The sequence below is a fragment of the Marmota marmota genome, unplaced genomic scaffold (genome assembly GCF_001458135.2).
Source record: "Marmota marmota marmota unplaced genomic scaffold, marMar, whole genome shotgun sequence".
Classification (NCBI taxonomy): Eukaryota; Metazoa; Chordata; class Mammalia; order Rodentia; family Sciuridae; genus Marmota; species Marmota marmota.
This window is the reverse complement of record NW_026000207.1, coordinates 2,543,284-2,556,505: the sequence shown is the minus strand read 5'-3', so window position 1 is coordinate 2,556,505 and position 13,222 is coordinate 2,543,284. Positions and strand designations below refer to the sequence as shown.

At 60.6% G+C, this 13,222-nt stretch overlaps 1 protein-coding gene across 2 annotated transcripts; it reads left to right on the top strand.

The window, feature by feature from the left end:
* Positions 1 to 1,858: 1,858 nt before the first annotated feature.
* Positions 1,859 to 13,117, top strand: Ttyh1 (tweety family member 1). Of its 2 annotated transcripts, XM_048791654.1 has the most exons (13): positions 1,899 to 1,968; positions 2,335 to 2,513; positions 5,118 to 5,338; positions 7,259 to 7,354; positions 8,539 to 8,611; positions 8,926 to 9,001; positions 9,331 to 9,386; positions 9,587 to 9,679; positions 9,943 to 10,035; positions 12,069 to 12,211; positions 12,345 to 12,390; positions 12,545 to 12,625; positions 12,752 to 13,117. In XM_048791654.1, exons 1-12 carry the CDS (start codon positions 1,914 to 1,916, stop codon positions 12,581 to 12,583), a joined length of 1,170 nt encoding a protein of 389 aa, XP_048647611.1. In that variant the 5' UTR covers positions 1,899 to 1,913; the 3' UTR covers positions 12,584 to 12,625; positions 12,752 to 13,117. The 2 variants fall into 2 exon arrangements, with proteins under 2 accessions (XP_048647612.1, XP_048647611.1); XM_048791655.1 differs by lacking the exons at positions 9,587 to 9,679; positions 12,069 to 12,211; positions 12,345 to 12,390; positions 12,545 to 12,625; positions 12,752 to 13,117 and adding an exon at positions 10,919 to 12,030 and having other exon boundaries at positions 1,859 to 1,968.
* Positions 13,118 to 13,222: the final 105 nt, after the last annotated feature.

Genomic DNA, 13,222 nt, shown 5'->3' with positions numbered 1-13,222 from the left:
CGGGGTGGGGGGGTGCCTGTTCTGGGGTGGGACTGAGACCCTTAGACAGGGAAGGGGGCTTTCAGGGCCGGGGCAGGGAAATGAGGCGGTGTCGGGAGAGGACGTTTCCAGTCTGCCCAGGACAGGAGGGGCGGGCGGGGGACGCGGACAAGGTGCGGGCAGGGACGAGGTTGGGTTTGGGGAACCCAGGGGCTGATAGACTTGGTCCTGGAGGGTGGGGCTGGTGTGGGAACCTCACTGAGGCCAGGTCCCTCTGGAAGGAAAAAAGAACTATCCCCTGACCCAGTTTGCTTCAAGTGCTTGACTTTGAGATTAATGAGGAGAAAGGCTGGCTGAGCTGGGGACCGGGTGGGGGGCTGGGGGTCCTGGTGCCCCAGCATGGGTCCCAGGCCCTGCCTGTAGGGTCCGGACCACTCCCTCTGCCCTGGTTGCTTCTGGGAAGTGGGTCTGGGGTTGGGAGAGCTTAGGAGGAGTGGGGTTTCCGGAACCTCAGAGAGAGGATGGGAGCTGTGTGTAGCTATTTGGGTCACGGCTGGCACAGCCCTGAGCGGCTCCTCCTTGCCTACTCCACGCCGCCCCCTCTCCCCACCGAAAGGGACCGCCATCCCCTCGCCCACAGCTACATTACACAATCACAACCTCCAGCCCCTCCACCCACACCTGGACCTCCCCATCCACACCGGCCCCGGGGCTCTGGGGCCTCAGGCACCTCCCTGAGGGCTCAGAGGGGTTCTCTTCACCCCATCCTGAGTCAGGTCACTGCTGGGACATGCTGGCACAACCCCCCAGGACATTCTCCTCCCTAGAGAAGACCACCTGGGGCACAGGTGGGCATACCATCAGGGACTCAGAGACACACATCATATACACACACCCCCAGATGTAGACACACACACTCATGTGCACATTAACACATATACACATGTGCACATGTACAGACACATGCACATATACACACTCATGTACACACTAAACACACATGGATATATGCACACCCATGCACACAAACACTAGCTCAACATGCGCACTTGAATCACACTTACATCCATACACATCCATACTCACACATACCCTCCTGTGTATATACACAAACACATTCACATATGCACACACCTACATGCACACATGTACTAATTCACACTCAACACACTCACATGCACACTTGCTTACGAACTGACACCCTCACATACATCCTCATACACACACACACACACAAATGTTGACTGTGCCACTCATTCACATACACACATACACACACACACACACACACACACACACATGACATTGAGCCTCCAGACTCAGTGTGAATGCCCACAGGTATCTTCTCACCTGCAGGCCAGGGCACCTCAGTGTGCACACACTTCACACACAGGCATGCTCCAGGATCTGTCTTGTGGCAGTCCAACTCAAAAACAAGCAGCCAGACTCAGCCAGCAACACACACTGCACATGCTGCTCTCCCTCACAGACACACACACCTCCAGTTTAGGGGACAGCCTCAAGAGCAGGGGTTGCTCCTGATCCTGGTGCTGTCCCATGTGCTGTGTGGCTCAAGGCACACCCCGCCCCACCCTGCACCTCCAGGCAGGTGGGATGGCACAGGTTGCTGGAAGCCCTGCCCACTGTGCCAACAGCCCTGCTGTTCTGCCAGGTGGCTCCCGCTGTGTCCACGGTCTCTGCCTGCCTCTGGGTCTGGCTGCATCTCTGCCCCATCTCTCTGCTGTTGTCTGTGGTTCTACCTCCCTCCCTGCCCCCGCCCCCGCATTCTCTGTCCTGTCTCAGACTGGACCCTTGGTCTCGTCTTCTTCGGCCTCATCTCTGCATCTCCCATCTTGTCTGGCTGTGTCTGCCCCCATCTCTGCTCCGCTCTGCCTTCCTCTCCCAATCTGCACCTCTGAGTCTTGTGTGCACTCATGCTGTCACAGAGCACCCCATCCTGCAGTCCCTGGGTGACAGACTGGTGCTGCGGTGGGTGTGTGAGCTCGGCAGCAGGGGAGAGAGCAGAGAGAGGAGGGAGGGAGGCGACTGCCCTGGCACAGGACTAGGTACCCACCCGCCCTGTTCCCACGGTTCCAGGGCAACCTCAGCAGGTCCTCAGGACACAGAGGCTCAGAGAGGGGAGGGCCCTTCTGAAGGTCACGCAGCCATGGAGGACAAAGCAGAGCTGGGCGTCCAGCTGAAAGCAACCCAGTCCTAGGTCTCGGAGCCCCAGCTGCCAGCCTGGGGGGTGGCTGGGGACCCCATCTTTCACTTCAAACCTAAATGCCTGACAGGGAGGGGCTCCAAGTCCAGGACACGCCGGTGCCCTCCAAGGCTTCATGTACCCCTTCCCAGGCCCTGTTGCTGGTGGCGGCCTTGGCAGGCCTGGGCTTGGGCCTGAGCCTCGTCTTCATTGCTGTCTACCTCATCCGCTTCTGCTGTTGCCGCCCCCCAGAGCCCCCAGGGGCCAAGAGTACCCCACCAGGCGGAGGCTGTGTCACCTGGAGCTGCGTGGCTGCCCTCCTCGTCGGCTGGTAACGGGGACCCAGGGCAGGTGGGAGAGGGGGCAGGGCTTCCCCATGATGGCAGGTCTTCATCAGAGCACAGGGCAGGAGACAGGTGAGACCCTGCCCCCTCACCTTCCGCAGGGAGAACTTCCCTATGCAACGGATGGAGGAGTGGAGCTTAGAAGGGGAATGACTTTCCCCAGGCAGCCAGCCTGGCAGGAAGTGTAGGTTAAGGGCTTGGGGCTGGTCAGGTGCCTGGTTTCAGTGGCCCTCCCATCCGGGAGCTGAGTGAAGTGATATGATCTCCCTGTGGCTCAGTTTCTGCATCTGTGAAATGGGTTTTACAGTACCACCCACCTTCTGGGGATGGTAAGAGATGGGAGAGTGCACAGGCCGCCCACTGCTGTCCTCAGTAAGTGCTAACTGGCACTAGCGATGCCATTCCTGACTCATTAGCATCCGACAGCTGCTGTGGCCTATCTCCTGTGATGGAAGCAGCCCAGAGCCCTGGCCTGCCCGCAGGGACACAGGCCACGTGATCCCAGCCAGCTCTAATTCCCTCTCAAGGTGGCTGCTGGATCTGGGGTTGTCATGTCCAGTTTGGAAAGAGGAAGGGTCTAGCAGGGAGAGAAGGCCATATTTCAATGCCACATGTAGGGGCAGGGCGGAGATGACCTCCCAACCTCCAGGAGGGACCCAGGGGCTTCTTCTGAGAACAAGTCCCTTACCAAGAGCCAGCCAGCCCCCTCCCTGGCAGGGTGGAACCCACTAGGCAGGGACAGCGTCCTGCACCCCAGAGGTAGCCAGCGGAGGAGGCAGCTAGGGCGGCTCCCACAGCTCACGAGGGCGTGGCTGAGAGCTGGTCCCCCAGCCCTGGCTCTGCTGGCTTACTTCAGGGAGAAGAGGGTGTCTGACTGGGGGTGTGGGGAGGCTGGGTGTCCTGTATCCAAGACAGCTCCTCAGCAGGCTCTCCAGATGGGGGTGGATGGGGGAGGCAGACAAAGGCCCAGTGGGGGAGAGACACGGCCTCAGCCCCCAGGCCTGGGAACAAGAAGGGCTTTGTAGGGCTCTGAACAATGGGGCGGGGGCACTGGGCGCCCATCCCAGGGACGGGTGGGAACTGGGAGGGCCCAGGCTCTCGCCCCTCCACTGTGGGACACTGACTGGGGGCAGGGAATGGGTCTCCAGACTCAGACTCCACAATGGAGCTCCGTGTGTTGGCCTGGGGGCACCGGGCAGGGACACCCCAGCTCCTGGCCCGTCCTCCAGCCCCTCCTCCCACATTCCTCTCCTCCCCTGCCAGCAGGCCAGATGCTAGGGTTATTGGGTGGGGTAGGGGAAGGCCAGAGCTCCTCCGTGTCCCTGGGAGAGGATGGTGCTGGGGAATCCTGCAATCCCAGGAACCCCCAGGGGGCAGGGGCAGAGGATGTCTGGGCTCTATGGACTCCAGGACGAGCTGAGAAAGCTGGACTCTTGAGGAGGATGGAGATGGGCGTGGGGCAGGTGGTCATTGGGAGGAGAAGACCTCTCACAGTGCTGGGTGTGCCCAGGGTTCTGCTCTGGGGAGGTGTGAGTTAAATCTGGGGGCTCCCTCCCCTCCACCACTCCACCCACCATTAGCATCACAATGACGTCCCTCCAGCTGGGGGAGTGAGGTCTTCTCGTTACCTTGGCAACCGGTGGGGGCCCAGCCGGAGACATTCTTTCCCACGGCTGGCTGGACCAATGGGGTGGGCGAGGAGACGGGATAGGTGGATGAAGAGGTGGGGCAGAGGGGGTACATGTGGGGAGACAGTGGCCCCGAGTGGGGTCCCAGACCGGTTGAGATTTCCTCTCCCTCCTCCCCCTCTCAGTGCTGGCATTGGCATTGGTTTCTATGGCAACAGCGAGACCAGTGATGGGGTGTCCCAGCTCAGCTCGGCACTGCTGCACGCCAACCACACGCTCAGCACCATTGACCACCTGGTGAGGGGGCCAGTGACTGGCCAGATCCCTGACTCACACCCAGACTGGTCCCCCACACAGGAACATGGGACCCTGCACTCAGGGTCAGAGGGACCCAAACACAGACCCCTACCTGAGACTTGGGACTCGGGCTCAGACGGTACCGCAGACAGGGGGCCTCAGGCCATCACTCAGCCCTCCCTGCTGCAAACCTTGTGCCAGATCCAGAGCTGGCCAGGACTAGACCCCAGATTCCCCAGATTCACGTCCTGTTCCAGGCCCAGATCCATCTTGCAGCCCACACCAGAGGCCAAACCCTGGAGTCAGATCCAGGACCCCAGACCTGATCCTTGGCCCAAACGCAAGCCCAGGGACCCAGCCCTGCAGCCCCACCTCCAAACTTAAAGATAAGGGCACTTAGACTAGAGATCCCAGACTCAGGAAGGCAAATGAGCACCTCAGATCTAAGACCCCCAACTTCAGTCCAGTCCTGGAATTTACTCCAGCTCCAGTGACTGACCACCCAGAGCTCCCCTAAGCCACAGAAGCCCTCCCAGACCTCTGTGCTCAGTCCTCAGGTGCCCCAGACCCCTGCCACTGCTTTCTCCTGCCCACCCCCCAGAGCCCCCCCCCCTTGATCCAGCCCTGGAGGACTTCCTCCCCAGACCCGAGCCCCTCCCTCCCCAGGTGGTAGAGACAGTGGAGAAGCTGGGCGAGGCGGTGAGGACAGAGCTGACCACCCTAGAGGAGGTGCTGGCACAGCGCACAGAGCTGGTGGCGGCCACCCGGGGAGCTCGGCGGCAGGCGGAGGCTGTGGCCCAGCAATTGCAGGGGCTGGCCTTCTGGCAGGGAGTGCCCTTGAGCCCCCTGCAGGTGGCTGAAGATGTGTCCTTTGTGGAGGAGTACAGGTAAGAGGCAGGACCCCTGTGCAGCAGGAGTTCTCAAGCTGGGACCCCAGGGAACACCAGGCAGTTTCTGGAGTCATTTTGGGTTGTCACAACTGAGGGAAGGGGTGCTCCGGCCACCCAGTGGGTGGAGGCCAGGGAGCTGTTCACCATCCTACCAGGCACAGGCTCCCCAGAAACATCCAGCCCCAAATGTCAATTTGACAAGGCTGAGGAGCCTCAGTGCGTGGAGGGGATTGGGTGACTGGGTCCCACCCTCGCACTCACTATTCCCCCATTGGCCACCACCCCCTCAACCACATCGTCATTTATTCACTCTCAATAAGTCACTCTCGCAACCTGGTTAGGAGCCCACTCCCTCGATCTCCGTATGGCTCGGAGTTCAGCCAGCACGTTTCTTCAGCACCGTGATGAGGGAGGCGGCCCACCTCTGCCATCCTGAGGGCCACTGGTCCCCAGGGCCACTCGCTTGCCCCTGTGCAGGGAACCTCCTGCGGTGCCCCCTCACCGGACTGAGTTAGTATCTGCTGGGTGCTGGGGACGGTCACTGGCACACAGAGAGCACTGGCAGTGGGTCAGTACAGTGCCAACACCCCTGGAGCTGGACAGAACAGTCAGGAAGTCAGAGGAAGGCCTGCCCTGTCCTCGTCTAGACCAGTAAGAAACAATCGCACAGGCCAAGCACTGTAAGGTGCTGGCTGGGGAGGGCTCTGAGAAAAGTAGATGGGAAAGAGGTTGGGGTGGGGACAGGCTGGTGGTCAGCACCAGAGGGCCCGGGAAGGCCACGTGGAGTAGGTGATGCTGAGGAGGCAGGGACCGGCTGTGCAGACCCCGGGGGCAGCCGCCCTTCCCAGCAGCAAGGAGGATGAGTTCTATTGCTTTGTTCACTAGGATTATTTCCTTCATTTGGGGGGAAGGGGCTGAGGTGGGAATGAGGCCCTGGGCTCTGGGTCCTGGGTGCAGACACGTGGGGGCTGAACAGGGTGAGCAGGGAATGCTGAGCAGCAGAGGGCAGGAGGCAGGCTGGCGTGGGCTGCAGACCAGGTTAGCATCTCACCAGGCTCAGGGCCCGTGAGCTGGGCCTGGGCTGTTGGAGAGGGTAGCTATGAGGACGTGGCTGGGATTGTTTCCAGGGAACATCTTGGGTTGGACCCTTGTGGAAGTAGCAAAGTGCCCAGCATTCGAGAGTCCCTCGACTACAAGGCAGGGCCCTGGAGGGAGAGTCAGGGGCAAGGGCTGGGAGGGCAGCCTGCGGCTCTGTGGGACGCGAGGAGGAAACCACTTGATCATCTGGTGCTTCCTGTGTGTGGCCCATCTGTGGCCTCCCAGGCCCCACCCAGGCAAGTCCGGTGAATTACTAATGTTTAGCGATCCTTGAACACACTGAAAGCTCCCTCCTTGGCACCCAGGCTACTATTCAGGTGGGTCCACGAGCATGTCCCTCTCTTAGACCAACAACCTTTGCAAGCCATGCCGTTGTCTCCCAGCACGGCAGGGAAACTGAGGCCAGGAGGTGAAGTCCCAGGAGTTACACAGCCGGTTAGGAGGCGGGCCGGGGTTGAGGCCCAGGTAGCCCCCCATCTATGCACCACACCCCCAAGTTCTGTGGTGAGATCCTTGGTGCTGGTTCCGGTTCTGCAGGGCTGGGTTTGCAGGCTCAGAGAAGCCAAATCAAGTCCATAGTCACAGACCTTGAGTGTGGGCCAGTCAGGGTTGGGTGCCAGGTGTTCACACCCTGGGACCCACCCGTGCCCCAGTGTCCTGTCTACCCAAGCACCCCCTTCACAGATGAGCTGGTGGTGGCTCACGGGCACTGGGAGCAGGGAGGGCACTTGGGCCTCCTCCCAGGCGGGGCTGGGCTGGGGTGCTGCGGGGATGCGGCGGGCCTCCCTGGGTCCACCGCCTCTGCCCTTCGGCCCCCAGGTGGCTGGCCTATGTCCTCCTGCTGCTCCTGGAGCTCCTGGTCTGCCTCTTCACCCTCGTGGGCCTGGCGAAGCAGAGCAAGTGGCTGGTGGTCGTGTGAGTTGGGCAGCCCCGGCTGCTGGCACTTCCCACAGTGGGCATGGGGGGTGCCCCGCATTTCCCTGGCCGTGGGAACTCAGTCTCATGGCTCTAATGTCAGGGACCAGGGTCCTCCCACAGCTAGACATGCAGACAGAGATGACACCTAGAACAGCCTTGCAATGTGCCACACCATCGGGCACCTTGATCACACCAACAGTACAGATGAGGATGGCCATTGACTTCTATTGAGGGCCACACACTGAGTCCTCCATGGCCACAGTGGCCCCAGGAAGGAGGTACCAGTGGGCTCCAGGAACCTGAGGCAGAAGGCTGCCAAGGGGAGCCGCAGCACCCTGCTCTTAGTTAACACCTAGCTCTTCTTGGCACTTCATGGAACCCTCACCCTCGTCACTGAGGCAGGCTGCGCTCCTTGTTTAACCAGGGAGAGTGAAGCTCAGAGAGGCTGGGCAGCTTGCTCAGAGCCACACAGCCAGGGTGTGCTACCGCTGGCCTTCAAACCCAGTCCGCCTATCATTAGAAGGGCTCTTCATCCTCCCTGCCCCAGCAGGAGTGGGAGAGAGGCCGGGGCTGCAGCTGCCTTCTGCATACCACCATGGCGGAGAGTCCTGCTACCCACTCAGGCCCCCACTGAGCTTGGAGATGGGTGAGACACGGTGAGGCAAGGCAGGCCTTCAGTTCCACACACTGTAGTGCTCTTCTTGCTGCTGACCCTCCACTGACCGGCCTGAGCCCACTCAGGGAGCAGCCAGGTTCACATTTCAATCCAGGAACAATCTCCACTCCTCTGTAGAGACAGGGCTGAAGGGCAGCTGACGGGGCTGTGGGTGACCTGGGCGCAGGCCTGGTCAGCAGGGATACTGGACCTTGCAAAATTCAAAGCCCAGGCAGTTGAGCTCAAAAGTGAGCAGTGGCTTCCAGGGTCCCAGGTAAGGTAGGCAGAACCTCTAGGAGGCAGGTTGCTGACCCGCCAGCCCAGACTGCTGTCCGTCTCTACCACACTGGCAGGTGCCAGCTGTTAAATCTGACGTCAGCAAACACTGTCCCCACCACCCCTGCTCCTCCACCCCAGGATCCAGAGCCTGGTGGGGGGAGGGGTGGGCAGCAGTGGGATCTGGTGTGGAGGGGAAGGGCAGGGTGGAGCGATTGTGAACCCTGAAACCAACGCCCTTCCCCACTAGGATGACTGCTATGAGCCTCGTGGTGCTTGTCCTAAGCTGGGGCTCCATGGGCCTCGAGGCAGCCACGGCCGTGGTGAGTTCTGAGGGCTCTACGTTCAGTGGGGTAGGACCCCGAGTCCTGGGGCAGGGGAAGCTTAATGCATTCGGCCCTGAGAGAAAGGGCGTGGAAGACACCATCACAGTTCTGAGATTTGGGGGTGGTTTCCAGGGTCCTGAGAGAATAGAATGAAAGGGTTAGGATTTGGACCCCGTGTCTGAGGGAAATGGGCTGGGCCTGGACCCCTGTGTCCGAGGGAGGAGGGCTGGGGGCTGGGGGCTGGGTGCTAAGCTCTGTGGACTGTGAAAGTGGCTGTTTCTGGCCTGAGTGCCCCCTGCTCTCTCACTCAGGGCCTCAGTGACTTCTGCTCCAATCCAGACACCTATGTTCTGAACCTGACCCAGGAGGAGACTGGGCTCAGCTCAGGTGATTCCTACGGTCCCTGCTTTACTAGGCCTCCCTTTGCCCAGGCCTGCCTGGGATGGGTGATGGCTGTCAGCCTGTCCTAGGGAAGCTCAGCATCTGTCCAGGATGCTGTGAAGGCTGGGTAAAGACGTTAGGATCAGGAGGAGAAGGGAGATCAGGAGGGGACAGGGGGTCAGGGGCATGGACCTGGGCTCAGGTAAGGACCTGGCTGCTGCAGTCCAGTCAGCTTAGTCTTCTGAGGGTCCCTGAGGTGGGGGTGGACCTTCGGCTTCCCCAAGGAGGGTTCTGGGGCCAGGCTCACCGCCTGCTCCCCTTGCCCCTCCCTTTAGACATCCTGAACTATTACTTCCTGTGCAACCAGGCCATCACCAACCCCTTCCAACAGGTGAGGGCTGAGGACAAGGGAAATGGGCATGGAGGAACCCTGAATGTGGACCCCCAAGGGAGGAGGGCAGGGCTGGGGACTGGATTCCTGAGTTTAAGGGGTGGAGTAGGGTGCTGGGGCCCAGGGTCCTGTGTCCCAAGAGTAGAGAGAGGGACAGGGGTATCACCCACAGGGTCCTCCTTCCTCCTGTCTTCCTGCAGAGGCTGACTCTGTCCCAGAGAGCTCTGGCCAATATCCACTCCCAGCTGCAGGGCCTGGAGCGAGAAGCAGTTCCCCAGTTCCCATCTGCACAGGTCTGCAGACCAAAGAGAAGGAGGGCAGGGTGGGAGGGGCCTGAGCAGCAGAAAGGACAGGTTGGATACATGGGGGGACCCAGAATGCAGAGCTGGGTAGGTCTCTTTGGGGATTGAAAGCATGAGTTGTGGGAGGAGCCTATGTGAAGGGTGTGGCCTGAACCGGTCTCTAGGGGCGGGTTCATGTGCTATGGGCGGATCCTGTGGAGCTGGGCAGACGTCCTGATGAGTAGGTGGGATAACTACCTCCATTCCCATGGTAGAAGCCTCTGCTGTCCTTGGAGGAGACCCTGAATGTGACAGAGGGAAACTTCCACCAGCTGGTGGCACTGCTACACTGCCGTGGCCTGCACAAGGTGACTCCGCCCCTCCCAGGCCCTCCTCCCCAGGGGAGGTCTCTCAGCCCTCATTCCTCTCCTTGCACACTTCCCACTGCCCCTGAGTGCAGCTCTCTACCCTTCTGCTGCTGGGATGTCCTCATCCATCCACCACAGTTTCCACTGCAGTAGACCTAGCCCCCACCCCAGAAGACACATCCTCCTTGGCCACCTTCTCCCACTCCTGACCTTCCCCTGAGCAGGGACGCCAAGCTCAGGGAACAGGCATGGCCTTCCCAGGAGTGTGCCATGCAATTCTGGGAGGTGCTTACATGAAACCAGGACGTGCTAGGCACCTGACACCTTCACACCAAAAAACAGGCCCAGGGTGCTGAGTCCATGTGCAACATTGCTAAATAGCTGAGCTGAGACAGGCTGCAGGGTGGCCACTGAGCCCCTGCACTGCTCTCAGGGAGGTGGGAACAGGGCTGCAACATGCTTGCTCCTTTGTGAAGGGAGGGAGGAGGATGGTCAGAGCCACTGCCCTCCACTGATGTGCCATGTGACCCTGGGGCCCTGGTTCCTCACACACTAAAATCAGGGACAAGGGACATCAGGGATGAGGAGGAAGGAGGGTGGCTCTGGAGCCCATGTTTGCCCCTTCCAGGCTGTATGACTCTGGGCAAGTGGCTTGTCCCCTGTGGGTTTCCACTGTTTCCTATACTGCCAAAGGCAGCAGCATAATGAGTGTGGGCCCTGCTGGGCAGGGCTGTTTAATGTAAAGGGGAAAGGATGTCCTCGCACCTGGCAGGTCCAGGCAGTGCTGCTCATGACCCTGACGGGCACGCCCACTGCAGGTGTGCAAGGCAGCTCAGGCACACGCTCTTGCTGACTGTCCTCACCTCTGCCTCCCTCTCCCAAGTCCTGCCACCCTGCTTCTGAACCCATCTGGACTCCAGCCACCATTCCATTCAGCTGCCACTGCCACCAGGTTCTGGTCTCCTCACCTCCTGCCCAGTGACCACGGGCACCTCCTTCCTGTCCCCTCTTGCCCACTCCATCTGTCCAACAGCAGCCAACAGCTGGCGATGCTTTCAACACACAATCCGATCAAGGCCTTCCTCCGCTTAAAGCCTCCCGTGATCCCCTCTGCACAAGGATTAAAAGCTGGGCTCCTTGCCCTGGCCTATGAGGGCCTTCGTGGCAGCCTTGGCCACAACTCTCTGGCCTCTGCCCACATCAGCCCAGCTGCCCATCATCTGCCTGGTTCACTCCTGGCCCCTCTGCAGGCCTGACCGCTCCCTTGTGGCCTCCACCCAGGACTGCTTAAACAGCTCACCACCGTCTAAGTGACCTTCTTTGTCCTGTTTCCTGGGGGTCCCCAGTACTCGGAGGAGGGCTAGCCCAGAGCAGTCAGTCTGCCCCTGCGGAGGAACCTGGGCTGTGCTGCTGGACGTTCAGGGCACGGTAGCTAGTGGGCGCTGTCACACCAGGTGTGATTCAGAGTGTCACTCCAGGTGTTCCCCAGGTGTTCTTCTAAGGTAGTGACTGCAGACCCAGGGGACATTTGACAATGTGAGGAGACGAGTCTGCCTGTACAATTGCAGGAAGGGAGTAGAAGTTGGGGACACTACTCAACATCCCACAGTGCACAGGACAGCCCCACGTTAGAGAACTATCTGGCCCCAAATGCCAACAGTGCCCAGGTTGAGCAATCCTAGGCACAGCTGATGTCCTGAGCTCTGGGTGGCAGGGAGGTAGCCACGCAGGGCCTGCCTGCTAAGGCAGGAGGGAAGGGCAGCTCTTGGGGTGCCAGTGGATATACTGGGCTGGCTGGGTGCAGGGGTTCTGTGGGGAAATGGGATGGGGTGCAAGGCTCGTGCTTGGCCAAGGCTCAGGCTGGGAAGAGGCCTGTGAGCATGAAAGACCATCCTCTGCAGCCCTCTAACAGGGGAGGAAACAGTCACAGATCCTGGGTGATGTGCGCAGAGTACATGGCCAGGCAGACTGACCAGAAATGCAGGGTGCATGCGTGCCCAGTGTGCTCACGCTCACCTGGGCTCTCGTCCCAGGACTACGGTGTGGCGCTGCGCGGCCTGTGTGAAGACGCACTGGAGGGCCTGCTCTTCCTGCTGCTCTTCTCCCTCCTGTCTGCTGGGGCCCTGGCCACCACTCTCTGCAGCCTACCCCGAGCCTGGGCCCTCTTCCCACCCAGGTCAGCAGGGGAGAGAGGGCAGGGTCCTGGGGGAGGGGACAGGAGGCAGCACCCAGGGCCACTGCTGGGGAGGGTGTGGCCTCCTGATGGGTCCCCATCCTGCTTCTCTGCCACTCCCCACCTCATACCCCAGTGACGACTATGAGGACACTGATGACGACGACCCTTTTAACCCTCAGGTACAGACTCTAGCCTGAGGGAGGAGGCTGGGTCTGGTCTGCAAGGTCTGAGGGAGGAGGACTGGGACCTGGGCTCCTGGGTCTGAGGGAGGCGACCCTGGGGACCCACAGTACAAGCCAGGTTCCCACCTCCTGTCCTTTCCCCACCCGGCAGGAATCCAAGCGCTTTGTGCAGTGGCAGTCCTCTATCTGAACCCCTCCTCCCCGCTGGCCTGGAGCCTGCCTCCCCTCGACGGTGAGCTTCCCAATGCCAGGGGATCTGCAGCCTGGCCTTGGTGCTCCCCAAGGTGTCCACATGCTGGGTTGGGCGTGCACCAGAGTGGCCTGCGGCCCTCAGCGCCTGGTCTCTGCCTCTCTGCAGCTCCTTCCCTGGCCGCAGGAGGAGACCCCATTAACCTGCCTGACTGGGCTCTGACCACTAACACTGATGGCCACGGACACCCTCCACAGGACTGTCTCCTGCTCTGGCCCCAGTGCCCCCATCTGTCCTCACCCCTGTGGTAGCTGAGGGGGCAGAGCAGGAGCCAGAGCTGGCAGGGGAGGAGGCAGGCAGACACCCAGGCCTCATCTCTGCTGCCAGTCCCATTCACAAAGGGACTGGAATGGGTGCAGGGACCACAGTCTTCCTGCCCCTCCCTACCCCAGGGAGCTCCAGGGCTCTGATCTCAACTTGTGACACTAACTTGGAAAGGACTGATTTGAAATAAAAAGGAAGACTTTTATTTTACAAGCAGCAGGGTCCTTATGTCTCCCGGTCCCAGATTCTGCTCCTCATTGGGCCGGGGAGGACCCTTCCCTGTGGCTGCCAGGTGGTGTTCCTGTCCAAGCTCAG